This window comes from Aspergillus viridinutans, assembly GCF_018404265.1.
Source record: "Aspergillus viridinutans IFM 47045 DNA, scaffold_2, whole genome shotgun sequence".
Taxonomy (NCBI): domain Eukaryota; kingdom Fungi; phylum Ascomycota; class Eurotiomycetes; order Eurotiales; family Aspergillaceae; genus Aspergillus; species Aspergillus viridinutans.
This window is the reverse complement of record NW_025091218.1, coordinates 490,025-515,964: the sequence shown is the minus strand read 5'-3', so window position 1 is coordinate 515,964 and position 25,940 is coordinate 490,025. Positions and strand designations below refer to the sequence as shown.

The window sequence follows — 25,940 nt, the reverse complement described above, 5'->3', positions numbered from 1 at the left end:
TATTCTTTCTGGTCGTCATTTGTCCTTCTTGTGAGAATATTGGCATCTGTTATACTTGGTATGGAGTAGGTTTCATCGGTTGCTGGAATGTGCAAATACATCATGGTCAGGACCAATAGATACAAACATATTTTACATGTGTCTCTCACTGATCTTGATGCCGAAAATAAAAAAACTAGCCAAAAGGGAACCCGCCACCTCATGGAGATGCTATATCTCTATACCGAAACAAATCCAGAATATTTCAAACGCCAAAGTATGGATGAATGAATCAAACAACGACACCCCGTCGTCGCCAACCCCTCCAAGCAAGTATCCACGCAACTACAGCCACCCACACACTGAGGGTGCATCCGACGGCCCAGAACCCATAGCAGCGCCAGCCATGGCACTGTCCGTCCGCTGAGCCGTTCCCGCCGTCCGTCGCGTCCTGGTATCCCCGCGAATATATGATCCCCCACATCGCAGCACCGGCAGCAGGGACCATGGCCACGATGCCCCAGTTAGTGCCGAAGTTCTCGACCCCCCACACGACAGAGATGATGATGGGGACGAGAGAGAAGGCGCTGCCGTAGCCTAGGCCAATCAGCGCGGTTGTTACGTGTGTGAGACCTGGGTGCTGGAGGGGTAAGGGGGACGAGAGGAGGAGATAGCCGAGGGAGAGGAGGAGAGCTGAGGGCACAAGGAAGGCGAGTCGCGAGAGGGTGGGTCTGTTTGCGGTTGAACCTGATAACGACGAGCGACGGCCGGCTTCTATGTTTGCTGGGAAAAGATGAGTGGCCGGGGGCGCGAAGAAGTCGGAGAGAGATCCGGTGAGCAGTCGGGCTATGGTTGACGTGAGTGCTATCGTGGTCACATGTGTAGAGGGCAGGCCTGCTGGAGGCGGAGCGTTGGGGGGGTATAATTCCGGTGTGAGCGTCTGAATGATTGTTCCCAACTAGGAGGCCAATTAGTTTATTGTCTACTGGCATAGTATGGGTAAACGTACGTTGTTGATGTACGCTTCTCCTGGACCGGTGACCAGGAAGAAGCCAAGTGCAAGCCACCACATGGTCTGATCTTGCAGGAACAGTCGTGTTTCGAAGTTCAGCAGCCAGTTCTTCTTCCTCCGTTCCTCCTCCTCCCTTTCCTTCCCCAGTCTCGCCGCTTCATGTTCTTCTTCAGAGAGGGTCAATGATAGCTCCGGGTCCGGGGCATTGCCGTCAGCAGCCTCGGAAAATGTTCCATAAGCCGCCTGCACTTCGCTTCGAGGCCGGAAGAACTCGCTTTCCTCGAGGAGACCACTACGCTCGAGCTCCTCGACAGCCTCATCAATGTACTTCTCCTCTTCCTCCTCAACGATTCTCAACCCGAAAGTGCCAATGACTCCCAGGCAGAAGAGAAACAAGGCAAGGAACAGAAAGTAGCGGAATACATCCACGTCACCGCGGCTTCCATCCTCGCGGCGTTCACATAGCAGGTATGTGGCTAGCTGGCTCTGCCACATGCCACTCAGACCGAAGCCCGCAATAGGAACGGCAAGCATGATACCCTTGTGCTTGCCGCGACCAAAGTTCTTCGCGCATGTCGTCACCGCAGCCAGGTACATACAGCTTGTAGCCGTCCCAATAGCAACGAATGCCACAACCATCACCCAGGATGGCCATCCTTCTCCGCCTGCGTCAGGGAGCGGGCCACTCCTATATGCAAAGGCAGCCAGCAGGTAACCTCCTCCAAAGACAAGTCCTGATAGCAAGGCCAGCGGAGAGGGCGTGTACCGATCGCAAAGGTACCCGAACAATGGCACGGGAAGGTACATTGAGATCTCCGCCGCGATCGAAACAGCGTTCACCTGAAGCTGACTGTAATGGAGCCGAGTGAGGAAAAGAGGCCCGTACAGCGAAAAAGCAGTGATGCTACCGGCTCCAAGACTAAATGACCACGCTTACCGTCAGTACATTTACAACAACGGGCAAACGATAGCATCTACGGATTGCGAGAAAAGGGACGGCCAACCAGGTGATCACGCCCACCACAAAGCTGCATACACGCATCACTTCCATTGCCATCTTACGACGATCTCTCTCAACGATCTCGTCAACCACATTGTTCAAGAGCCCGTCGGTGCCACCGTCGAGATTTCGGATGGTGGACAGTCTCGAACTGGAACGCGGCCGTCCTTCCCCAGTCCCATCAACGCCGGCGTCAATGTCATGGAGTAGGGGTCGATTATCATCAAAGTCCCGCTTATCAATTGCTGGCTCGTACTGTTGATCAGAGCCGGTCATTGTGCTTGTGTATCAACTGCAGCTCTATGGAGCGCCAGTATGTAGCAAATAACACAGCCCAATCGGCTCAGAAGTGGTTATACGGTAATATATATACTCGATAAGGTATACCTCTGTCGTCAGCAGATTGTGTAGCGGCGTTTCAGCGAGATGGACAGTTCCCCAGGCCAGCTGGGATAAGCAACTGACGAACTGATAACGGAAGGCGGCTCTCCCTGCGGCCTGGTCAGGTCAAGTAGCAGTTGATTATTGTGATACTGGATGAATAGTTAAAGTGCAAGGAGAGCGCGGGTAATTATCCAGCGCCCTATTTAAACACTGTTGATCAATGCCATGGATGAAGGAGCCGCGAGATGTCTTGTTGAGAGGGTCTCAAGAGCACGTCATCAGAGGAGATACACTGTTTATCAGCGACACGTGAGATTCTCCAATTCTGGGAGCACATGATCGTGCCTCAGCCATCAGGTGATTCTGCTGAGTCATCTACAGGCACCTTTTCAGCCGCCTCCTCATTGGGTTTGGCGCCCGTGTCCGCTGCCCCGTATCCCATAGCATCGCCTGGTTACAGTTTAGCCTGTCCGTATCAGGTTTAGTGTCGGGAGCTATCCCCAAACGAACTGCTTCTCTGATCTATATAAACTCGTAGTGCGTCGCTCAATGACGACACCCTTCTTTCCAACAGCTTCATTCCCCCTGGCAGCAACATGTCCCCGGTCGGCTGAAGACTCTGTATCTGCGACACAGCCCCCTTACCCACCCACGCAATTAGATGGACCTGCCGTTCTAATGGAGACCGAAGACGGATCGTCTTGATAACCTGCCCTGCACGATTCGGCTGACAATTTCTTTCCACTGTATCCGGTGAAAGGGCGTCTTCTCTTCGTGAATTTTACTTCATTAGGTATTGGAATGGACGACCTGGATTACAGTGCTTTTACATCTTGCGTATCCTTCAGCCTGTATGTTTTCGCCTTCCTCACGCGGTGGACAGGAAACAATGGAAAAGGGAGAAGAAGAAGTGGAACCAAACCCTACTCTATGCTCTAAGATGGCTTCCGCCGGCCCCTAAAATGCCTGGCGTCAGTTCGTGAATGCAACGCAATACTTGAGCTAGGATGTCTACTCTCCAACCGGCCCTTGGCTGAACATGCTTGTGGGTTAGTGTACGGAGTATCAGTTTTTTGAATGCATAACCAATCACAAAAATGCCTCATGGAACGCGGCGGCTGAGCTAATGCTTCTCAACTGACTTTGGCTCTCATGATTCGGGTATGCTGCGAGTAGTACGCTGTTCTCATTATTTCGCCGGTCTACCCTACTCGGAGCCTAGTTCAGTCCACACTCTACAAATTACATAGAGGCAATGTCTTTTATTGGCCATAATACTGGAATTCAACAATAGACACACACAGGACAAAAATATGTCTGTTGAAGCAGATGAGGAGACTCCCCGGTCTGCTACTAGTCTCCCAAACCCAAGCCAAACTGCCTCCGTTACTTTCAACGAGACATTGATTCCTGATGAGCCTCACGCCATTGACCCTACAGGCCTGACTCCCCCCGAGAAGAGACTTTACGACTTCTTGTGCTCCCAAGGATGGACTGATTCACAGTGTTCTTGTTACTTCACTCATATCGAAATGATGAAAGAAGCCATCTCCCACCATTTCTACTCGCAAGGTTGGAGCAACGATCAAGTGCAATGTCTTCACGAGCGTTGCCAGATGGAATTGCCAGAGAATTTCCCAGCTCCTAGAGGTGATGCCCATCAAGAAGATCTGCAGATGCAGCTAAGGCTATTGGACGAAATGAATCGTAGAATGGCGATTGGCAGGCGCATGTTCCCATCAACAGGGACTATGGGAAGGGGGGTTGATGAGGAGAGAAGGACTTGAGTGGAATTCCCTCAAAGCATTATGATATGTATGTCCATCTATCTTTGCTTGGCCCGCGTAGATGTGGTTCTTTTGCCGATTTTGTCAAGAGAGAAATGCTGAATCGTCAAGACCTAAGGCTTATCACAAAGCTGGATGCTCAGCATCACCTTCTACTTCAAATCAGTTCTCAATGTCCTCTTCTTCTTATCCAGACTAGTAACCTGTCAATCCTCCTATATCTCTGGGATTCAGTATCTCCAGCCTCTGGTCGGTCATTTATTTCCCCCACTTTTCCTATTTTAGGAAGTCATATTACTTCTTATTCTCGTGATTTCAGCACACAGATAGAGAATAAGTATGTATGCAGAGCAGGTGAGGCAGCTTCAGTTCTAGTCAATGAAGATGAATGCTTGGGAATCAACCACTGTCTTTGACTCTTGCCCTACACAACGTTTAATCTAGGCACCTTCTCGTAGGCGTATTGAAGAATCACGTTTTTACATGATTGGAGCTATCTAAACTGGTATTCATCGATGTACATGAACAATCCGAATGCGTCCCATGCTTGCAATCTGTGAAAAAAGAAAAAAGAAAAAGAAAAACAGTAACCCGGGGAATCGGACAGTTTCCCGAGGGGTATAATCACTAAGACATGTCCGAGAAGAGAACAACAATTGGAAAGAAATGAAACCGAAAGGGAAAATTATGATCTCATACATACCATCAGAAAGGAAGTTGCTCCCAAGCAGATGATCCTCCTCTATGATGCTCCAGGCACGGATAGACAAGACCCAAGAGGCGAGCATGGTATCATTATCAATCGTAAGTATCGTAGCATCCGTCACTTCAATGATCTTCAAAGACCTCCCTGTATCCCCACTCAGATCGCGACGGTGTCATATCATGCGGATAATGTCATCAGACAGAGTCCAGTATGCGAGGAGGAAAGAAGAGAAAGGTAGCAGAAACAGAAACATCGTTATCCCAGCACCCTGTCATGCAAAAAAAGGACGCCATCTCCATGATACTCCGGTGCATTGAGTTGAAAATCCGATCAAATGCAGAGCCGCTAACTCCAAGCACGGAGAAGTCATTAGGAATGAGAAAACGAGAAAGATGAATAGAATATTAAAAATTGCCCCGCTCAAAACTGACATGTTTGAGGCAGAGACTAGTGGGGTGGTGGTTGGAACTCAGAAGCTGACTTCACCGGGATCCTCCTCCAACACGCTCTCGTCCCAGAACCGGTCCGTTGATTCCTCGCGACCGGAATCACGAGATCGGAGAGCGGGAGCTTCACCTTCACCCCGCTCAACGAATTCATCTTGAGTCACTTCCTTGAGAATGCGTTGGAAGTACATTCGGAGTGAGCGAAGTCCACGGAGATACCCACGGTCAATATCATCCGGGTGCTGGGGCGGGCAGGGAGCATCTGGAGGAAGTTCGTCTTCGCCCGTGACGCAATTTGCAAAGTCGACTATCTTTAAATGTACTTCGGTATTGTTGTGCCCGTCCTCGGAGGCACGGTGGTGAAGAGGAGCCCGCTTGTCGGCGTTGTGAGTCTCATCGGCTTGAGATTTTTCGGTAGAATTTTGATCGCCGTCGTAAAGAATCAGTAAGCTGCTAGCATATAGGCGATAACGTTTGAGCTTTCGAATCATATTCTCCAGCTTTGCCAGCTTATCCAGAATGATAGGGATCTTCTTCGCCACACTCCTGTAAGAAACGCCGTCGTAGAGAAAGCGTGTGAGGGCATCCTGGAATTCACGCCCAGACTTGAGATCCCGTCCGAAGTACTTGTCCTCAAACGTGTATTCCTGCTTCCTCACATTCCAAGTCTGCATGCCGCAAAGTCGGACACCCAGCTGCTGTGACGTGGTCGACTGGCATTTGCGCCTTTGGGACTTTCGCTTCTTCTCGCCGGCTTCTATGCCGTATTGGCGGGTCCCCATCTTCAAGTCCAACACGCAGGGCTTGTTCATACCAGCTGTGAGATCCTCCAGCAACAGGAAAAACTGTACCCTTTCGTCTTTTCTAGTTTGTGCCTCCTTGGGATTAGAAGGGACAATCATCTGAGAATCCTCCTTCGCCTGAAGGTTTAAGGACTTGGACGGGCTATCGCGGGCGGCCAAGGCTGCAGAGAGTCCATATTTAGACATATCATCCTTGTGGATCGGCGCAGCAGTGGAGCCGTTAACATGAGGATCGCTAGATGAAACCAAGGAGGCGTCATGTTCCATCGAAAATATACCATCTTCTTTGTCGCCACCATAGCCATCATCCTCAAAAAACATGAGTTGACCGACACCTTTATTGGAGCTGATGCTTCCTCGTCTTTGGAGACCGCTGCCTGAATGCCGTCTTCTGACCCGCCGGGTTCGACTGAGCGAGCTGGCGCGAGGTTGTGGTTCTTCGGTTCGGACCTTCTCGAGGCGGTCATGGCCAGCGTCAAGGGCCGTTGAGGCGGAAGATGACAGAGCCGGGCCTTCATTTGACGGCTTCGAAATGGCAATGCCCGAAGAACTGGGTGCTGCTTCAGCGCGCTCCGACGCATAGCGATGCAGACTTGCGCTCTGGTCCTCGGACATATTGGCCCGTCGATGGCCAATGTCCGAAGACGTCCTTGGCAAATTCAAGTGACCGCGGGCATGGCGCCGGTGATGATGGATGGCGGGAGGGCTGAAGACCTCTCGAAGAACCTGCTCCTGCAACTTCCTATTCACCGTTGTGGCACCCCATCTAGCAATGGGCTTGTCCAAGGTAGGAGCAGAAATGCTGCCGGCAGTAGATCCACCGACCGATTGCTTTCCACCTGATGCGTGATTCCCATTCAAAGATCGCCGACTGCCTGACGTGGCACAATCAGCAGTCCTAGGTCTTTGACAGCGCATGAACAGATCAGCCGGAATAATATGGCGATTGTTCTCGAGTATCACCTTGGGGATGATACCGGTCACTTGTTTCTGACTAAAAATCCGTTCTGGTTCCGCGTCTCCCGTCTGGCTAGGCTTGCTAATGCTTCGTTTCCTTGAGTCCTTTTCATCGTGGGTGAGCTCCTTGCTGTGTTCGGTATCGGTGGGTTCAGCATTGTTTTCTGACGAAGCTTTGGGGCGCTTTGAATTCTTTGAAAAAGTCACATTCAGGACACCAATATATCTGAATAGAGAGAATCATTGTCAGCGGGTCCAGTAAGTCAGGGTAGGGAGAATGTCAAAGGAAATAATGTCTTTATAGCTGAGCCTGCCTTACCTGGGAAGAAACATGAGCATTTCAGGGTGTCTGCGTTCAATTCGCTCGTAAAATTCGTTCTCCCGATTGTTGAGCTGTTTACAAACGGCACGTCTTGAGAAACGGAAAACCGTGGTATGACCACCCACTTGATGTCGATAAGGCTTTAGTTCAACCGCGCCTACGGGTGCTGTCGAACTGTGCTTCCGTCGTGGACGCGGGAAGCGAGCACGCTGAGTTGGAGTAGCGGTCGGGGTCACATCAGCATCGTCGGTCAAGCTCGATTCCTCCTCTCGAGCAGACACACTGCTATCATCCGCAGAGGCGAACTCGGACTCACATGTAGAGTATCCACCGCTGCGTTCTGAAATGGCGCCAAGAGGTTTGCGATCATATTCTTCTAGTGTAGGGGAGTGCATGTCTTGTAGCTCGCCATGGAGAATCCTACTCTCATTTTTAGACCGAAGCGAGATATCCACATGGCTGCTTTCCTGCCCAATAGGCACGGGATGCACTTTCGGCACCAGAGCAAGATTACTCTTCGGTGCCGACTCATCGAACCGCTCCACGTCTGGCTCATTCTCAGGGAAAGGCTCGACTTGGTCGACTTCTTCAGAGACCGTGACACGCTCATGTGGAAAGTATACAGCAGACGAGATCTGTTCCTCTTCTTCATCGTCGAATTGCGCCGAGTCCCGACGTTGCTCTTGAATTGTATCTGGTGGCGAGAGCCCATCACTAGGTGGAATCTCTGCGAAATAGTCTCTGCCCCGTTCAGCATACTGGGTTGGGATACTCTTCGAGAATGAGGAACCGCGACCACCTCCCGGAGTCAAGTGGAAAGACCGAATTTCCTCCAGCAAACTGCGCGGCAGAGACTTGGGCTGGCGTTTGAAAACATCATCAGTCAGGGTATGCGGACGATTTTCTTGCCATGCGGTTGGCCCTATCGATGGAGCGGCGGAAAGCGAGAGCTGAGGTGAGCTCTTGGAAGTTCGAGGACCAACGTCCTCTGACAGCAAGTCTCCTGCTTGAGCGTGGAAACGATCCCGGATCTGCTCAGGCTCGGAAAAGACGGTGACGTCCGACGATTCATCCTGCGTCGAAGGCTCCTCGTGCTTCCCGTCTCTATCCTCCCTTCTTTTGCGGTCAGGCGAGGTCGTATTCTCCTTGAACAAACCGAGGTAATGACTAGACTTCCGACTACGTACGTGAGAGGTAGGCTCCGCGTTGGTCAGATTGGCCTCAATGGAGTTCTCAACCCTGCCGCGTCGGGACCGACTCGCACTCCGCTCAGCTCTAGTCTCGCAATTCTGGTCCCGGATTTGTTCCGGATATTCAGGGTGACGGGACGGCGAGGACGAGTCTCTCAAAGAGGCAGATATCAGGCTGAGATTGGGAACGGAATCCTCCAAAGGGGTGTGTTTAGTGCCAATACCATCCGAGAAACATTTTCCGGGGAGATGCAAACTCTCCCGGACAGGAGCGTTCAGTCTTCTGTCCGGTTCCTTATGAGGTGCGTCCCAAGCTACATCTGAGGAAACGGGTCGTAGTGACGAGGGATGGACGGGGAGAGATGGCGAAATGGAGGTAGAGGAGCGCAACGGGTGAGATCTGCGAACTTCGACTTCCATGGGGGAGCGATCGAAGGAAGGGCGACGGAAGGGAATCTTGGCAGAGGAAATTGGAGAAGCGGGCGCATTATCGAGTCCCGGAGACAAATCGGACGTCAAGCCATTATCAACATCTTGTACGGGATCCAGTTGCGGTGTGTTACTGGTTTCGTTGTCCGAGGGAAGATAGTGGGTTGCGAAGATGGAATCCCTCTCGGAAAGCTGGGGACTCTGAGACCGATCGGGACGGGAGAGCCTCTCCAGGGGAAGAGTCAATGCCCTTTTTAGGGTAAAGCCAGATGCAGGTTTAGACCATTGATGAGCAGTGGGGGATTCAGCGCGGGATGGAGAAGGAGCTTGCTGGACATCCTGATACATGAGCTGCTGGTCGCGAGCGTTGTGGCGACGATGCTTGCCGGAAGAGAGCTCAGGCCGTGCAGAGCAATCATGTTGGGCAGACGCAGCAGGTGTCACCAGGGTGTCAGGCAAGGTGTTCTCAGACGCAGATGGTGGCCTTGACATGGGGAGGACATTGGTTGGGGGGGGGGTTGGTTGCTGCACGGAATCGAATGGGAAGCCGAGCAGGGAAAAAAGGGCGTTGTTGAAGGGAAGATTATGGTTGGTGTTTCACTCAAAGGCGGAAAGCGAAGGCTTGGAGGAGGGAGATTATTCTCTGGCGTCACCGGGTTTTAGTTCTCTTAGTAAGTTAGACTAGAAGCTAGGCGGTAGGGGAAAATCATCGAGAAGGTCAAGGAACACCAAGCCACGTTCCGGGGAGAAATAATCTTACAGGCCAGCAAATGCGACGGAGTCGTCGGACGGGACAACCTGAGGAATTAGAAGGCCGTAAATTCAGGTCGTTATCAATGCGGTATTATTGATTTGGAGTCTAGGCAGTTGTTCGACTGGACAAACTCTGGAATGAAGTGATCAATGCCTGTTTTATTGGTATGTAGATGGCAGTAAGGGCGAGGTGGAGGATGGATGATTTAATCAGAGGAGCATTACAGTACAGAAGTTAAGGTACCTTAGAATGACGGGACAAACAACGAAACGAAACTTCCAATTGGGTTTAGATAATTGAACGGATGGATGATATATATTAAAAAAAAGAAATAACAAAAAAAGTCAAAGTGAATAGGGTGGGCCAGACTTCTCTTTGCTTCCCATCTCTTCTGTATTATTCTTTTTCTCTGGTTATTTGGACGCTGTACGGAGTAAAGAGTTCTAGACAGGTCACACCTTCAGAGCCAAGTATACAGTGAATCAGTAATGGGTCTCTACTATCTGACTACGGAGTGCTTGGTTCAGCAAGAACTAAGAGAGACAGGACGCTAAGAACCACACTTTGTAGGATAGAGTTAAGGACGGGTTTAGGTGCTCTTAACGCAGGTCCAACATGCCAATAATGGCCGAGTCTTTCCAGTCGTAGTTCAGAATCATCACTGAGATTGGATTTCCCCAGGAAAAAGCAGCTGTGGCTTGTCCGTTCTATTCCTCTTCGGGTAATCATCATCCCCAGCGTCTTTCTAGATCCTTGGATCTCCACGCCGTTTTACTGGGGGCATAAACAATTTGAAAGAGATGGGAATATCATCAGGTGAAAGCTGCGTGTAATTTCATTCTTCATTTCCAAAGCCAATCTCTGGTAGACATCAGCCCTTAATTCAGGTATGTCGCTAGGTAATTGTCTCCCATATCCCCTATCGAGGTACTGATAGCTCTTGACTGATGACCCACGAGACTAAGGCACTGTTTATCTTACGTACTCCATACTATCTTACCAGCTAGATACGCTGCCGCAGGAGGATGAGACCGACATTCTTCACCTTCAAATGTCGGTGATAATCGACCACTAAGCTGGCGTTTGATAGACTCTCTTATCTAAAGATTTGAAATCCAGAAATGAGACGACCTTTTTGAATCCCTGGCCAATTTCTTTTCCAATCGAGCAAAACGTTTCGCTTCTATACCGTTTTGTGCATCAATAATTAATGCCTCTCTGTCGAGTTTCCTCCGAACTGCGAATGCTGGTGACGTTCAGCCTCAGAAACACCAACCATTAGATAGACAACGTGATCAACCTGCTGGCCACGAGGATTTCCCCCTCCTCCCCGGAAACTCCACTCCTCATATCCTGTCGATCCGACTGGAATGTCGAGATGGAACAATCGATGAGAGGATGATGTCTCGCATTTTCAGATATAAATTATCACAGCCTCACACCGGTCACGAAAACAAAGTTTTATCGAGGTATCCTTGTTTCTTCCCTTGCGTCAGATCGTTAGTAGTATGTCCCTTTTCAGACATCTGCATTTCTGTTCTCTTTCGCTGAGCTCCTGATGCTGGCTATTCTGACACAAAGTATCCTTGCTCTCAAATTCATTATGTGCATCGTGGTATTATTTTTGATGTCGCTAAGTCATCGCCTGGGAATATTTGCTCCCGAGTCCTCATCTGGCGGAGTACATTATTGGGCTGCTCCTCATGCCCAACACCCCCTCCATTATTAAAGACTGGTAGAAGTCTTCCCATACCCTCTGAATTTCCCAACAACAGAACCATGCAGGATTCATTTATCCTCGTGAGCGATCATCGCCTGTGACCTGTCACATTACTCACATATGCCCCCGATCAATCTACAGCCGATCATTCTCGATATCTGTATTCCTTATCTGGAACTCTGCGTGCAATGATGCATCCAGTCTCTTGAGATCTCGTTCCGAAGGGAAAGACTTTGATGCAGCATACTACGTTCGATTGATCACTGCGGTACTACTTGTGGCCGTAGTGCTTCTGGCTGAAATTGCATTACCTGGCTCAGAAACAGGAGATGTAGAGCTCAGGCAGGCGCAATATATTCGACCTATGGCGTCTCTTTTGGTTCTCTCTTCGCCTTGTTGCACATACCTGGCCCTGGAGCGGACCTAAGCGACCAGCTTACTGTGAGCGATAAGCTCGCTGGTGCCCCTCCCGTTTTGGTGCAGTTTGTATGCAAGAGAAATTTCCGGATCAGAGTTCCCAAGGATCTTTGGATTACCCCCCCTGCTTATAAGATGCTGTATGAAGAATCCTCTTGCGACCCCGTCATGGCGTTCAAGGTGAGGGTATAGTACTAATATAATAGCCGCCAGGAAATATAGAAGTGACCCTTTAAATTGACCTAAGGTAGGTATTCTAGATTGAAAATACCACTGTCTTCGAATAAACAAACTTCCATGAAAAAACACCGCAGTTAAGTCATAGTTTTGGTGATAATCGATTGGTACCCAGTGGGATCAAACAAGAAGTGTGGAAATTTGAGAATATGAAGCCCAAGCTTGCAATGGTATTCAATCAGCTAAAACGTAGTGTCAACATGTGCGGGTTGCAACGGAGGTTGAAGGAGCGAGCCAGTTGCCAATATATGTTTTCTCATTTCCCCCGTGTCTCAAGCATTGACACGCAACACAGCCAATTCGCCCCAGCTCCTTTCCTATCAAGAATAATAAATAACAACGTCAAGTCTAACTCTGATTCGCTTCCTCTCATTGGCTGTTTTGTTCTCGTCCTGTCTGCAACCAGGCAGGAGAATCACACATTCGCTCTCTGCGTAAGAAGTCGATAAAACCGCGATCTCGCATACGAGACAGTTTCCCCTCAGACTGTCACAATATTGCGGCGTAGTGAACTTACGTCCAGATTGCTCCTAATCTTCCATCATCATTGGTAGGACGGCGTTTTTGGCACTATCCAATGTGATAGCGACAGGGCAGCGATGTGATGAGTAGCCCGCCAACGGGATGTTCCGAACGGGCGCCTGGCCAACGACCGATGTGACTGGTGAGAAGTGATGGCGCCTGCTGCAGGCTAAGCAGTTGGTGCAACAAGCTCTCATAATCCAAAAGCACGAGATACATTGAGTTCTGACCACTTAGAGACCAAGCATCCATCCCCGCGGCATGATCCAAGTACATCTGAGCGCTTTGGGTCTCCACTCAGTCATGTCTGTTACTCCATGATGCACACACTTAATGGCTCTAGCACCCCGATTTGATGTTGGCTGATCATATCATTGCATTTGCGTCTCGTTTCAGAAGCCCGAATTCCTATTTCCTGTTGTTTCTGGCCTCCTCTATCAAGGAGCGAGGAGAGCCTGCGCGATTTTGATGCATGCGATGAAGCTGACGGCAGCAGGCTGAACGAAGCGCACGCACAGCAACCTTATCCTTCCGAGAGCGCTTCGGTTGTTGTCAAGCGGTTGCTTATGCTGAACTAAGCATTTCCAGTCCGGACAGGAGATTAGAGGCGTTCGTCGCTCGAAGCAAGTATAGTACCATAATGGACCCGCAATTACGATTGGACACCTCGTTTGGTGCGGGAACTCAAAGATACTCTTTCATTGAAACGCCGCTAGAATTGAATCCTTCCCGACAAAGGATAGAGCGACAAGTACCGCTGTCAGGATCAGAGACAAAAGCCAATGCTTGTCCGGTACAGCAGCAGGTCACCGCGACAGAAGACATTCAACCAACGTTCAATGAGAAAGCTCAACTTCAGCATGAGTCTGCTGCGTCTGTCTACCCCGGTGGTCCGCCCATTGAGCAGCATCCTGCGCATTATGCTCCCTATGCAGAGGATGCGCCACAACAAGCGCAGTTCGATACGTTTGCACCAGCATACTCGTACAGCGCTGGCCACGATCCACTTCCAGTCAAGGCGGACCCTGAGGCGTCAGATAAAGTCGCAGAGTCTCGAAAGATATCTGTTGCGCCTGACGAGAACCCATTGCATTCTCCCCGCCTGCCACGCTTTCCTCCACCGATCATGACCAGCGCGCCACATCCAACTACGCCAATGTCCTATCATCAACCGGGGCAGATTGCACACCCCAACCAGGTCGTCAAGGGTGGAACATGGAGTCATGGTTTATGTGAATGTTCCAGCATCGGAACATGCTGTCTTGGACTTTTGTGTCCTTGTATACTCTACGGGAGGACGCAGTATCGCCTTTCGATGAAAGCGAAAAAAGAGAACCCAACCAACATGCTAGGCCACGAGACATGCAACGGCTCGTGTACGGCAATGGCCTTGCTATGCGGATGTCAATGTGAGTTTCTTAATCATGCTGACAGCAAAAGTTCGTTACTGACTTTGAAATAGGGCTGCTGGCTACTGTGCAGCACACACGGACACGCAAAGCGTACGGTATCAGTGGCAACGTTGGGTCTGATTGTGTGCGAGCGACATGCTGCACATGCTGCACGCTCATACAAGACGAGAAGGAATTCAAGACTCGGGAAGAAGAGCGAGAAAGAGCTGCTTGGGCCACGGGGCAGGCACTGCTATCACCATATGCAGCACCCTTGCAGATGTCCTATGGCCAGCCGCCGAGATGATGTCGGCCCAGGTCGCCGTAGATCGACAGGTGCTTACCAGAAATCGACAGTGCATCACGTCAAGCGGATTCTTTTTGAGGTCTTGTCTGCGCTTGGATGAGAGACACTCCCCTCTGTCAGGACAACGAAACTCGTTCATATTCTTGCCACCTTCTTTTCCCAGGGCGTTCTACTGGACGGCTTATGTTTGATTTGTTCTCAATCCGTCTCCATCTTATGTTATGGTCTTCACCCTTCAGCATTGAGCGAGGGGTATCCCTAGCTCCAGCGTTGGATCGTGTCTTTAGCGACATCTGAAGTCTTGCCAAATTATCAGGCAATGTATATACGTATCGACGTCAAGAAATATGATGAGATCCATATTTCCAAATCCCACGTATGCTCTGTTCCCTTAGAAGATCAGCGTTCCACCATGAATCCTGTAGGATTGTACGAAAATCCTTCTGAATCCCGAATACCAAGCTACGCCTATGTACTTTGGCGAGTGGCCCAACGTTTCCAAACCCATCACGCTTACCAATTCATGACAAAAAAAGGCTAATGAATGAAGCTGTTCTATCAGCTCGAGAGTCAAAAACACTCCAGTCACTCAGCTGATCCAAGGAGTCGGTGTGTAGCTGAATGGTGGAATTTAAGGTTCAAGGTTGCACATATCTTTTGCCGTATTACTCCGTACTTGCGTCCGATTACCTGTAGGACAGATATAACTCAGCATTGAGAATATTCTATATCACCTGTCCTAGGCGATAGACACAGAGTCACAGATCCGGATACATCAGGAGTTATGTCGGGCAGCTGGGACCAGTCAGTCGTCAGTCAGGCATGAGCCGTCTCAAACACTAATTTTCATGACGCTTCAGGGTTAAAGATACAGCAGGCAGCTGGATCGATTTCATGGAATACGAACGCACCCCATTCTTGTCGGCATGTTTGACATCAGGGAGCTGAATGAGTGCTCTACCCACCACGGATAGTAATACTCACATGCATGCACATGGCTGCTGTGAAACACTTTCCCTCAACAAAGCTTAGAACGAGGAGTTCTAGATTCAGTGACAGGCGACAAGCAATAGAATATAGGAGCTACTGAGCTTGCGATGCAAATGCCCTTAAAGGTAGTGATGGGGTGTATGGAGTCGGCTTGTACCTAAGACAGCGGCAGTCCAGCAACTCTTAGATGTGCAGAGAATCTGGAGGCCAAGTTGCTCCGTAGAATATCTACCATACCACAAAACCTTATTTGCTCAGAGGAAATCTGCTCATCGGCTGTAAATGTTGGCTTACTGTGCAGTTGTTCAATGGCTATAAGAGATCTGGACCGCAGTGGCGGATGGCTCACCAAGTCTTGGCCTCGTCTCTCCTTAAGGTAGTCTGGCGAATACGACCTATGCCTCCTCCTCCGCAACCCAATTCTCGAACAAGCCTTTTCCTCCATCCTTGTTTGACATTTTGTCTTGCCTACCCTGCTTGATCATCTTTTGAATACCGATTCTCCTAGCACGTGTCGATTTCGATACTCCTTGCGCCTCGAGACTTGTCTGTTGCTACCGTCCTATAGAGACCTGACCACTCGCGGATGATCACATTCATCAGAACAGTGCCATTATGGGGGTTTGAGGCAATTTCCATCTATTTGCATTAATGGTCATCGAGAGCAGCCTTATCGCATGATATCCCGGCTTTTATGAATCCCTCGCAACCAACGACGACGTAAGACGTCTTCAAGAGTCTGCCTGACCATGGGGGATGATGCTCGTCTAACTCCCCGCCAAATATGGGCTAATCCAACGACCACCTCCACCAAGTCTTATTCGCCAGGCTGCACTCCCTTTCTGCTTCCTAGCGATGGTACGTGATCATCATTAATCGATCGTCTTGTGCAGTTACTTGTTCTAGGATGTCGCTGCGTCACTGTAGGCGCCGTAGATCTCCCCCAACTTTTAGCTGACTGTCGCGTCCGTTGCGCATGCTTCTAGGCTACGTCTATCTTAACCGATCCTTTGCAATCACCCTCACAGAAAATGCCGTCTTCGAGCCCGTATGTACAAGTCAACCAACCGATACTCGGCAGCCATCTCCCCTCCTTGACACCCGCGACCCCTTCTACTCTTCCGTCACGCCGCAGTTATACGCTATCGGCTGCGCAACCGTCGTGAGCTATCTTCTCGTCATAATACTACTCATCACACCACGAACGTTCTATGTTGGAGGTCCCGGAGGCGGCGCCAACTTCTTGGGGCGCCATGGCATGATCAGCGGAGCCTATAGCGGCAATTCCTCGGTGGTCGGCGTTGGTGGAAGACCGTGGCTACAGAAAGTAGCTGCAATATTGGTGGCTGTATCCTTGACTATCGCGTCTGCGGACTCGTTCCGGGTCGCTGAGCGGCAGTATAACTACGGTTATTCCGATGCCGAAAGGCTCACCGAGGAGGTCATCGATGGCACGGAGATCCGCGTGGTCAGAGTTATATCAAGCACGTTTCTATGGCTGGCCCAGGTGCAGACGCTGATACGGTTATTCCCGCGACATAAGGAGAAGGTCATGATCAAATGGGCCGGATTCGCGTTAATAGTCTTGGACACGATATTTAGCATTCTGGACAAGTTTTTGGTCAAGACCAATACTACGCGGCCCCGACTCTACGACGATGCGATCCCTGCGCTCAGCTATCTGTTTGAGCTCGCGCTCAACCTTCTATACGCCGCCTGGGTAATCTTCTATTCACTATCCAAACACCGATATGCCTTCTTTCACCCCAAAATGAGGAATATCTGCTTGGTCGCACTTTTATCTTTGTGTGCTGTTCTCATACCTGTCATTTTCTTCGTTCTGGATATCGCCAAAGAAGAGATTGCCGGTTGGGGTACCTACATACGATGGGTCGGGTCAGCGGCCGCGAGTGTTGTGGTTTGGGAGTGGGTGGAACGAATTGAAGCACTGGAACGGGACGAAAGGAAGGATGGCATTCTCGGGAGGGAGTTATTCGACGGAGACGAAATGCTGGAAGTCACACCATCGGAAGAGGTCGACTGGCCTCGCCAGACCTACGGTAGAGGCGGGGGAACCGGTACGTCCTCGGGATGGGGAGGTGTCATGGGGTTGGCACATCGACCTCTGCGCACAAGGGTTGGTCTACCCCGTGGTAACCGCAAGCCGGACAAACAACGCAAAACAGTTGGTTCCGATGTGCGACGTCATGGAGCTGGCCGCCCGACACCACCCCCGGCGGCTGCTACTCCAGTTAGTCGGGCGGATACCACAAGTGCAGCAAGCACCGTGTATAATGTCCATTATCACCCGGTGTCTAGTCCGACGCCTCCTGTCGTGATGCCTCATATGGAGGAGGAAGATGAATACGAGACAGACCAGCTGAAGGAAATGGCCATGAGATCCGAGGAGGGAGAAGCTGAGGTCGCTCAGCCGCGTCTTTCAGCGCAGCAGACCCGTGAAGAGTCACCTCAGATCGTCAATATGGACCACCGTTGGCGAACGATTCTGAATCCCTTCAAGAAGAGACGTGCGTCCCTGCCCAGAGAAGTTGCCTCAGCACAGGCAGACGAGGATCCTTCAACTGCGCAGGAAGATTTGTATGGCGAGGAAAGTGACAAGCAGCGTGCTGCAAGCAGCAAACACGGACAGTTGTTCCCTTTCAACTTTAGGATCAGGCCCGGCTCCGATAGGCGAGACGCAGATGCTTCCCTACCCGTGACCGTCATTCCTGCTAGACGCCGGGGCCAGAATACATGGTCCCCGCAATGGCTGAATGATGCAAACATACTGGAACCGACGCCCAATCGTGTTGTTCGTTCCGACCGCTCCAATCTGCCAGTGAGGGTGATCCAACCGCAGACTCGAACCGCCGCTCCGTGGAGTCTGCCTGAGGGGGACTCAATTCTCGGCAACAGCAACTATGAACTGCGCTACGATCCGGAAACAGCGGCCCTTATCGTGCCTGGTGATCATCATGCACAGCAACAAGCTGCAGCAACGAACATGGCCCACAATGTAGACGCTCAGCCTGTTGATGAGGCAGCCGGTGAAGCTGCGGAACACGACGCTCCTGATGCTCTGCATGAGAGTCAAAATAGCGCTCCAACTGAGCAGCCTCCATCGTCGGCGCCGTCACTGCAGGATCAGCAACGGTCCCCGACTCACGATAGTCCTCGGGATGATCCCAGTCAAGACCGCACATGATCCGAGAGATAGCTGTTGACGTCACGCACGATCTTTACTTGTTATCGTTCTTATTGGCCTGGGTCTGTTTGCATTCTATTACCCTTTCGACTGTTAATTTAGCGAGGAGTCGGGGATCATTCACCACGTGGTAATCAGTTTTCTTTTCTCTTTCGATGATATGTTGTCACTTCTTACTTGCGAGCTGGAAGATGTGCACAGCGTCTTATCGCCTATGAATTGCATATTACTTGAATATCTGGGAAAGGTAGAACAACTGGCGGGTTTACAGAAGGAGATCTTGCTGTGTAAAAGATACCCTTGAAATATTTCTGTCATATAATCATAACAAAGTCCATAATCTTTTAAATGTTCCGATGTGCTTGACGTTCCCAGTCGTGGTAATTAAATAGGACCTTAACATTGTAGCCTAATTAAGCTTCACAAGGCATGTCTCGGGAACTCGTATATCCGTGCAGATCGAAAAAGTTGCTTCCCGCACCGCCTCGACCGAACTGTCATCATCCACCTGCAGCAATCTTCGGTCAGACCTCGATGCATCGCTCTCTTGCCCAGGACCGTACCTTGTGTCAGTCAATGCTGCGACTCCATCGTCGGGCGTCGCATCATGGCGGCCGTCAATCGGAATATGTTTGATGCCAGCATCACGACGGAGCGGCCGCATGGTGCGTCACTGTTGGTTCTACCGCTGAATGTGCTCGCTCTCATTATAGCTCAGGTACGTGTGCCAGAACATGTTGATTTTGGATAGCAAGTGATGAAAACTGACACAATTTGATACATACAGCTTGACAATACCGGCGACATTGCCCGTCTGTGCCGAACATGTCGGGTCCTCAATTACATGGCTCTCCCGCAGCTCTACAAACACATCACCTTGACCTCCTACGACAAAATCCGATACCGCGGGGATGAGCCGGAAGGAATCGGCAGCGCCAGCCCCTTCTCGATGGGTCTCAATGCTGTCATTACGAGACCCTACGCCTCGCTAGTGCGGTCGCTGACGCTGCGCGGAGACTGGCGGGAGGATGAGCTGGAGGAACACGCGCGGGTCGGCCGGGTGCCGGACTCGTCTATGATGTTGAACATCGCGGTGCGTGCAGCCGTCGATCGGATGACGGAGCTGGAGAGTTTCAGTTGGGAGCTGAGCACGAAGATGCTCGAGACGGTGTACTTGGGGCTGGCGCAGCGGCCGAAGCTCACCTCGCTCACTGTGCGGTTTCCCTCGAGTCGGCATCCGCGGCCGACGATCGTTATCCCCCCGATGCCTCACCTGCGCTCGTTAAAGATTACGCATATCGATCCGCTGTGCTATCCCGATGATATCTCGACGTTGTTGTGGAAGTGTAAGAAGCTGCGGGAGCTCAAGATGCACTGGTCGCCGCGGATGCGCATCGAGCAGGAGCCCAGCGTCGTGCTGCATGATTACTTCCGCAAATGCATTGCCGCTAGGCAGCCGTTGAAGGTCAAGAAGCTGGCGCTTCAGAATCTATATGCCCGCCACAGCGAGGAGTTCAAAGTTGCGTTTGACCCGAGTGCGCTCGAGGATATGACGTTTCTCAGCGAATGCGGATCGGAGAATGCCAAATCGCTGAATACTTTTTTTGATAGCAGCTGGCCCACAGGGCCTCCTGGTCAAGTGAATTTCAAGTCGTTCAGACAAGATTCCACCTCGAGAAGACATGCTGAGTTTTTGTCTTATTTCACTGGCCTGGAGAAGTTGTATTTCGTCAATGCATCGCGAGGTTCATCAGACGATGTCAACTCGCCCCGGCGATTGCTCCCGTCTTCGGCGCTCACGCCGCCGTCCTTGGATCATACCACCAATAGCTCAACTCTGAGCGCCTCCACCGATGAAACTCCTGTCGCTTCGCCGGTGTCGAATACTGGAGTGCAGGCTAACATTCGTGATATCTACCTGAATAACATCATCATGAACCACTGCGCAACCCTACGCCATCTTCTGCTCCCCTCTCGCTGGCCACTCTCAGCGTCCACAATAGCCCGTATTGTCCATGCCAGTCCGCAACTAGAGCAACTGGCTTTGGCAGCAGAGCTTTCCAGTATGGACACTTTGGGGCTTGTACTCCCATTTCTTCGCAATCTAGTCGCTGTCCGCCTGCTGGTTCCGACTGGCCCAGGATCGTCTTCGGCAGGATGCGACCCATCACGACAGGCGAAGACTGTTCCAGGGCACTCGTCGAAGTCTTCGTTGTCTACATCACATCTGTTCTCGACGGCACGGACTCTTGCTGATATAGTCGAGTTGGACGATCAGATCCTTATGGAAAAACTCAGCGAGTCACTAGCCGATCAGCATCTATTCCGCCAGCTGAAAATCATCGGCATAGGCCGCAAGGCCTGGCAACTAGGAGATTACTACACGGTCCCTGCAGACAATACACCTCCCAACGCTGAGCCACAACCCACGACGCCCACGGTTGCCTCCTCCTCCTCAGCCAGTCCAGTAGTCAACGGTCAACAGGACCGGAGCCTCATGGCCAGTGATCAACCCTTCTCGCAGCCACAGGATCCCCTCGCGCCGACACCTGACGGTACGCCCGTCACAGCCGAGCCTTCTCAAACCAGTCAACCATCGTCTCTCCTCGGAAAACGTCCGCGGCAGGATAGCTCCCCGCCTGCACGGCCGGTGAAGAACTGGGAAGCAAGGATGGATGATTCGGACCCATGCATACAGACACAGATCAGCAAGGATGGCCGGATCTGGAGACGGCGGGTCCGACGCGTGGGGTGGGAGGTGTTGCAACACTGGGAGATATGGGCTCTGGATTCTCAGGATATTTGATTTAGCCTATGTCTCTGCGTTTGCATCATACCCGGACGGCGTATACGGTCATGTCTGCGGGTTGTCATTTCCCACGAAAGCCTTTATTTTTCGTTCTATTCAATCCCTGGAGACGTACAGGAAGGATTAGCTACAGTGATTGATTCTCTCCACTCTCCGCTTAACCGGGACATGTCTATATCTCGTTCGTAGAACTTTGTACTTCGCTGCATATAATGTACGCAGTGGATATAGCGGTTGCTGACTTGGTGAATATCAATTCGAGCAGATCCCGGCTGACCTGACACTTTATCTTATTGTACTGCCCTATCGAGTCCTATCGTAGTGAAAGCAGCGGGTCAACCTACGGCGCAACGAAGCACCACTAAGCTAAAGTGAACGACAATCCATTTTATCCTTTGCTACTATCATAGCCAATTCAATCGATATAGCCTGTTGCGCCTTAATCCCAACCCGTCTATACCAGAAACACAACCACTACCGCATCACACAATATACCGAAACCCACTAATCCCACTCGCAACCCCACCCTGCAAGCCCTGCACCGCCTCCCTCTCCTCCCTCTCTAGCCGCTTATTCTCCCTGACGAGGACGAACCGCAGCCAGGTCCCCAGCACCGCCGCCCCAGCCTGCAACCCGATACAGATGCCCAGCGCAAGCCGATAATGCGGCCAGTCCTGGTCGCGATAGGTAAACGGCGTCCAGATGCCGGTGGTATTACCGACGCCATTCATGAAGGCGTAGGCGACGGCGCGTTTGGCGGGGGGCCGGGGCATGGAGCTAGCGGCCCAGCTTAGGGTTGTGCCGTTCATGCAGACGCAGAACATCATGAGAAAAGTGGCAAAGTATTTCGCGGGAAGGGAGTCGGTGTTCATGAAGAGGAGGAGGCCGGTGATGGCGATGGGGATCGGGTAGATGAAGAACCAGAAGCGGGACTGGAGGCGGTCGCTGAGGAGGCTGTGGAAGTAGCTGTAGAGGGTCATGAAGATGAAGGGCGGGGCGGCGAGGAGGAGGGATATGGTGTGGTTGTAGCCCAGGGAGGAGGTGAGGGTTGGGAAGAAGTTGGTGAAGCCGACGGAGCCGATCATGCAGATGTAGATGCCTGCGAAGAGGTAGAGTTTGGGGTCTGCGAAGGCGAGTTTGAGGCCGGTGAGTTGCGAGGCGGCATTGCCTTTGTCTAGGTCGCTTTCGGCGGCTTGGAGGGCCATACGTCGAACGGCTGGTAGGTTCTGTCAGTGATTGTGTAGAGAGCGTGGATGAAGGAGACGTACCGACGTGTTTCATCTCGGGAGATAAGGCACGCCAGTTCTCTGGAAAGTCTGGCAGCAGGTGCCAAGCGATGAAACCGATGAAGACGGAGACTCGCCAGAGTTAGTGAGTGTGCTTCAGTCAATATAGCAAGTGTGGCATACTAGCTCCCTCGATGATATACAGCCATTGCCAGGCGGATAATCCCCGATTACCGTCCAGGCCGTTCAGTATGCCGGCGGCAATCAAGCTCCCAAAAGCATTGGCAATATGAGCGGCCGAGAAGAATATGGTCATCCGCACGCCCAATTCTCTCTGCGTGTACCATTTCTGTGTAGGTCAGAGACAGGTCTGTATCTTCTTGAGAGGTCTTCACACACCGAGAGATAGAACATGATACCTGGGAACAAGGGCGCCTCTATCTCATGAATGGAATCAGTCCAGGCCCCAATCGTCCAAAAGAGAAAGCCTAGGCTTACCAACTACCCCCAGGATAAATCTGCAAGCAGCAAGGGATCCATAGCCCTTCACCTGCGAGGTCAACAGCGTCACCAGTCCCCAGGCGATTCCAAAGAGACCGAGATAAGCCGACGGACGGCCGAGATAATTCAGCAGAAGGTTCGATGGGATTGGCCCAAGGACATATCCCACAAAGAACACCGAGAGCCCGACCTGGTATTCTGAGCCGGAGAGATGGAGATCGTGCTCTAGACCCTGAAGACGGGCAGCGGTATAGTTCGACCTAGGTAGGTCAGCTTTAATCCTCCATGATCTGCGGATGCGGTATACCGATCAATGAAGTTAAGAAGATATATCAAAACGATAATCGGCATGATCCGTATATCCAGCTTGCGACGTAATTTGGGCTCGATCCCGCGCTCATCCTCGGAGAGCGAGTCGACGACGGGTGCCGAGTAATCCGTGGACGACCCGTCGTCATATTGAAGCACTTTTTCCACCATTTTTTCGGATTAGATTTGCACAACTTGCCAGATGAAGAAGCCATCTTGACCATTGAACCACCGTCAACCCTTATATAGATGTTCATGGCGAACGGTGGCTGACTGTCCAAGGTGATATGTATTACCTCACTCTCCTCCCTTGCATTGACCCTCTATCAAGGCCAAATATGTGAGGCGTATAATCTGCTAGCTTGAAATCATCCCAGCATAAGCGGTAAGCTCGCCTAGAATGACTCTGATAACACAGCAGGATGTAGGGGAGGGTTTGCAGCTGGCGCTTGCACGCAATACCTGTTGGATGAGGAGGAAGCAGACCTTGTCGCTTCAATCTCAGCCCAGATGCAAGCGGACGTTGGTCTACCTCCTCAACCCATATTACCACCCGGAATCATTCAGATCTTAATGCTTTAAGTGTTCGAGGTCAGAGGGAACGGACGTCTCGCAGTTGATAAAGGACAGTCCTCGCACGTGCACCCTGCACATCACATCATACTTTGGCCAACGTATATATTCGATATACACCTGGATTTTGGAAAAGACGCATATAGTTACTATTTTTGCTATTGCAAAGTAGAAACAGTCTGTGGTCATAATCACATTGCTGTTTTAAACAAAATTCATATACAAGAACTAAACTCGAGATAATTCTCGACGGTCACAGAACTATAGCTATGGCCAGGCTGGGCTTCAAAGACCAAGAATCGCGTGCATACTCATCTAGGCCTGAGCGGCAAAGCCGAGTCTGGGGCCTTGGGAGTCGAAGACGACGTACTGGCTCTTGAGGAAGATATCTCCGAAGATGGAGAATCCCAAGCCCGAGTTGCTCTGGATACCACCGAAGCAGGTGGAGCTGCCGTCAGTGACGGGGGCGAAGTTGATGTAGTCGCCAGGAACGACAGCTTTGTAGCCACCGATGACGGTAGTGAAGGAAGGAAGGCTGGTGGAGCAGGGGAAGACATAACCACCATATTGGTTGCTGTTCTGAGCCCCGGAAACCTGCTGGTAGTAGTCGGAAACGACGCTGTCATCAAGCAGGAGAAGGGTGGTGCCGGTGTCTAAACGGATCAGCTTGGTACTTTTCGAACGAAACAGTGGAAAACATACCAGCAATGCCGCTGATCTGGTTGGAGTTGGGAGCACCGTCGCCAACACCGTAGCCATCAGCAGTGAACATCCAGAAACCCCGCGAGCTATCGACGTCGGTATAAGTGAGTTGTCCCTTGTACTTGGAGTTGTCAATGTATCCAAAGTCGTAGGTCCCTGGAGCGTGGTACTTCAGGGTCACAGCAAAGAGAGGAGAGTCCAACTGGGACTTGACAGTGTCAAAGAAAGTAGTCTGAGGCCGGGGAGAGACTGCATCGATTCGAGTCAGTGGGCTGAGGGAGAAGCTGGAAATCTTGACAGAAACCCACCTGTGTTGATGGAGCTGAATGCCAGACCCAGCAGACCATCGTTGTCCTTATCCTGCACGAATTGAGAGCTGATTTTGCTGGCAGCCTCCACAGCCTGGCTCTGGGCAGTGACACCACCCACAGTGACCGTGTCCTTGTAGACGTCACCGCTGGCAGAGCTACCATCACCATAGGAGATCTTCCAGGAGTAGCCACTCAGCTTCTGGGCACTGGAGGATGGCTTGTAGATGGCATGGCCACTAGACTGGGAAGCAGAAAGCTCGGAGGAGAAGACCCAGCTACAACAGTTAGTCAATTCAATTCAATTCAATTCAAGAAAATGAACAGGATGCGCTTACAGATCTGCAGAGCCAGTGTCAAAGTCCAAGTTCAGGGTTGTTCCACCGACTTTGACGGGAGTCAGGTATTCCGTGTCATATTGCTCGGGGGTAGTAACAGCGCTGCCGGAGCTTGCAGCCGCCTTGACACTGGCAGGAACAGTACCGCCGTACTTGGACAAAGCATTGGCATAAACGGCTGGAAGATTGACGGTCTTCTTGTCGGTCACAGGCCTGACCACTTGGTTGATAGTGAAGCCCTTGCGCGGCTGAACCACAGGCACAGCAGACGCAATGGTCGAGAGACCGATGACGACAGCTGTGACTTTGCTAAAGACGACCATCTTGATGAAGCAACGGACGACTGGACCGGGTGAAGTAGAAACGAAAGAAGAGAAAGCAGGAGAGGATCTCAAACTCTTGCTGAATGAGGATGAGGATGAGATTCCGTCAATAGGTGGTGAACATGCCTCCTTTATATACTTTTTCTCTCTTCCATGAGCCTAGGAGAGATAGCAGGTACCGACGGAGTCACGCCGGGGTCAGGAGGAGCAAGTTTCACCTAAGCCTCCAGGGCATATCTCTTATCCAGGAAGTCCGCGATGAAGATCTACAAGATCAAGGGACATTGATCCCG

The 25,940-nt window shown here is 51.2% G+C and overlaps 7 protein-coding genes across 7 annotated transcripts; 3 read left to right on the top strand and 4 right to left on the bottom strand.

Moving 5' to 3' along the window:
• Positions 1-271: 271 nt before the first annotated feature.
• Positions 272-2,267, bottom strand: Aspvir_003777 (MFS transporter; the record flags this gene model as incomplete). Its single annotated transcript, XM_043267026.1, has 3 exons — positions 272-937; positions 989-1,910; positions 1,996-2,267. 3 exons carry the CDS (start codon positions 2,265-2,267, stop codon positions 272-274), a joined length of 1,860 nt encoding a protein of 619 aa, XP_043122961.1.
• Positions 2,268-5,337: 3,070 nt separating this feature from the next.
• On the bottom strand, positions 5,338-9,507 carry Aspvir_003776 (inositol polyphosphate kinase KCS1; the record flags this gene model as incomplete). The annotated part of the gene is made up of 2 exons (XM_043267025.1): positions 5,338-7,300; positions 7,394-9,507. The coding sequence occupies 2 exons, from the start codon at positions 9,505-9,507 to the stop codon at positions 5,338-5,340; spliced, it is 4,077 nt and encodes a 1,358-aa protein (XP_043122960.1).
• A 3,798-nt stretch (positions 9,508-13,305) lies between these two features.
• Aspvir_003775 (DUF614 domain protein) lies at positions 13,306-14,363 on the top strand (the record flags this gene model as incomplete). The annotated part of the gene is made up of 2 exons (XM_043267024.1): positions 13,306-14,074; positions 14,128-14,363. The coding sequence occupies 2 exons, from the start codon at positions 13,306-13,308 to the stop codon at positions 14,361-14,363; spliced, it is 1,005 nt and encodes a 334-aa protein (XP_043122959.1).
• A 1,739-nt stretch (positions 14,364-16,102) lies between these two features.
• Positions 16,103-18,558, top strand: Aspvir_003774 (PalH/RIM21 family protein; the record flags this gene model as incomplete). Its single annotated transcript, XM_043267023.1, has 2 exons — positions 16,103-16,211; positions 16,340-18,558. The coding sequence occupies 2 exons, from the start codon at positions 16,103-16,105 to the stop codon at positions 18,556-18,558; spliced, it is 2,328 nt and encodes a 775-aa protein (XP_043122958.1).
• A 607-nt stretch (positions 18,559-19,165) lies between these two features.
• Aspvir_003773 (uncharacterized protein) lies at positions 19,166-21,364 on the top strand (the record flags this gene model as incomplete). The annotated part of the gene is made up of 2 exons (XM_043267022.1): positions 19,166-19,276; positions 19,346-21,364. 2 exons carry the CDS (start codon positions 19,166-19,168, stop codon positions 21,362-21,364), a joined length of 2,130 nt encoding a protein of 709 aa, XP_043122957.1.
• A 485-nt stretch (positions 21,365-21,849) lies between these two features.
• On the bottom strand, positions 21,850-23,574 carry Aspvir_003772 (MFS transporter; the record flags this gene model as incomplete). The annotated part of the gene is made up of 6 exons (XM_043267021.1): positions 21,850-22,583; positions 22,636-22,725; positions 22,777-22,942; positions 22,993-23,030; positions 23,092-23,354; positions 23,402-23,574. The coding sequence occupies 6 exons, from the start codon at positions 23,572-23,574 to the stop codon at positions 21,850-21,852; spliced, it is 1,464 nt and encodes a 487-aa protein (XP_043122956.1).
• Positions 23,575-24,291: 717 nt separating this feature from the next.
• Positions 24,292-25,647, bottom strand: Aspvir_003771 (pepsin-like aspartic protease; the record flags this gene model as incomplete). Its single annotated transcript, XM_043267020.1, has 4 exons — positions 24,292-24,629; positions 24,679-24,927; positions 24,987-25,264; positions 25,325-25,647. 4 exons carry the CDS (start codon positions 25,645-25,647, stop codon positions 24,292-24,294), a joined length of 1,188 nt encoding a protein of 395 aa, XP_043122955.1.
• Between the last annotated feature and the right edge of the window lie 293 nt (positions 25,648-25,940).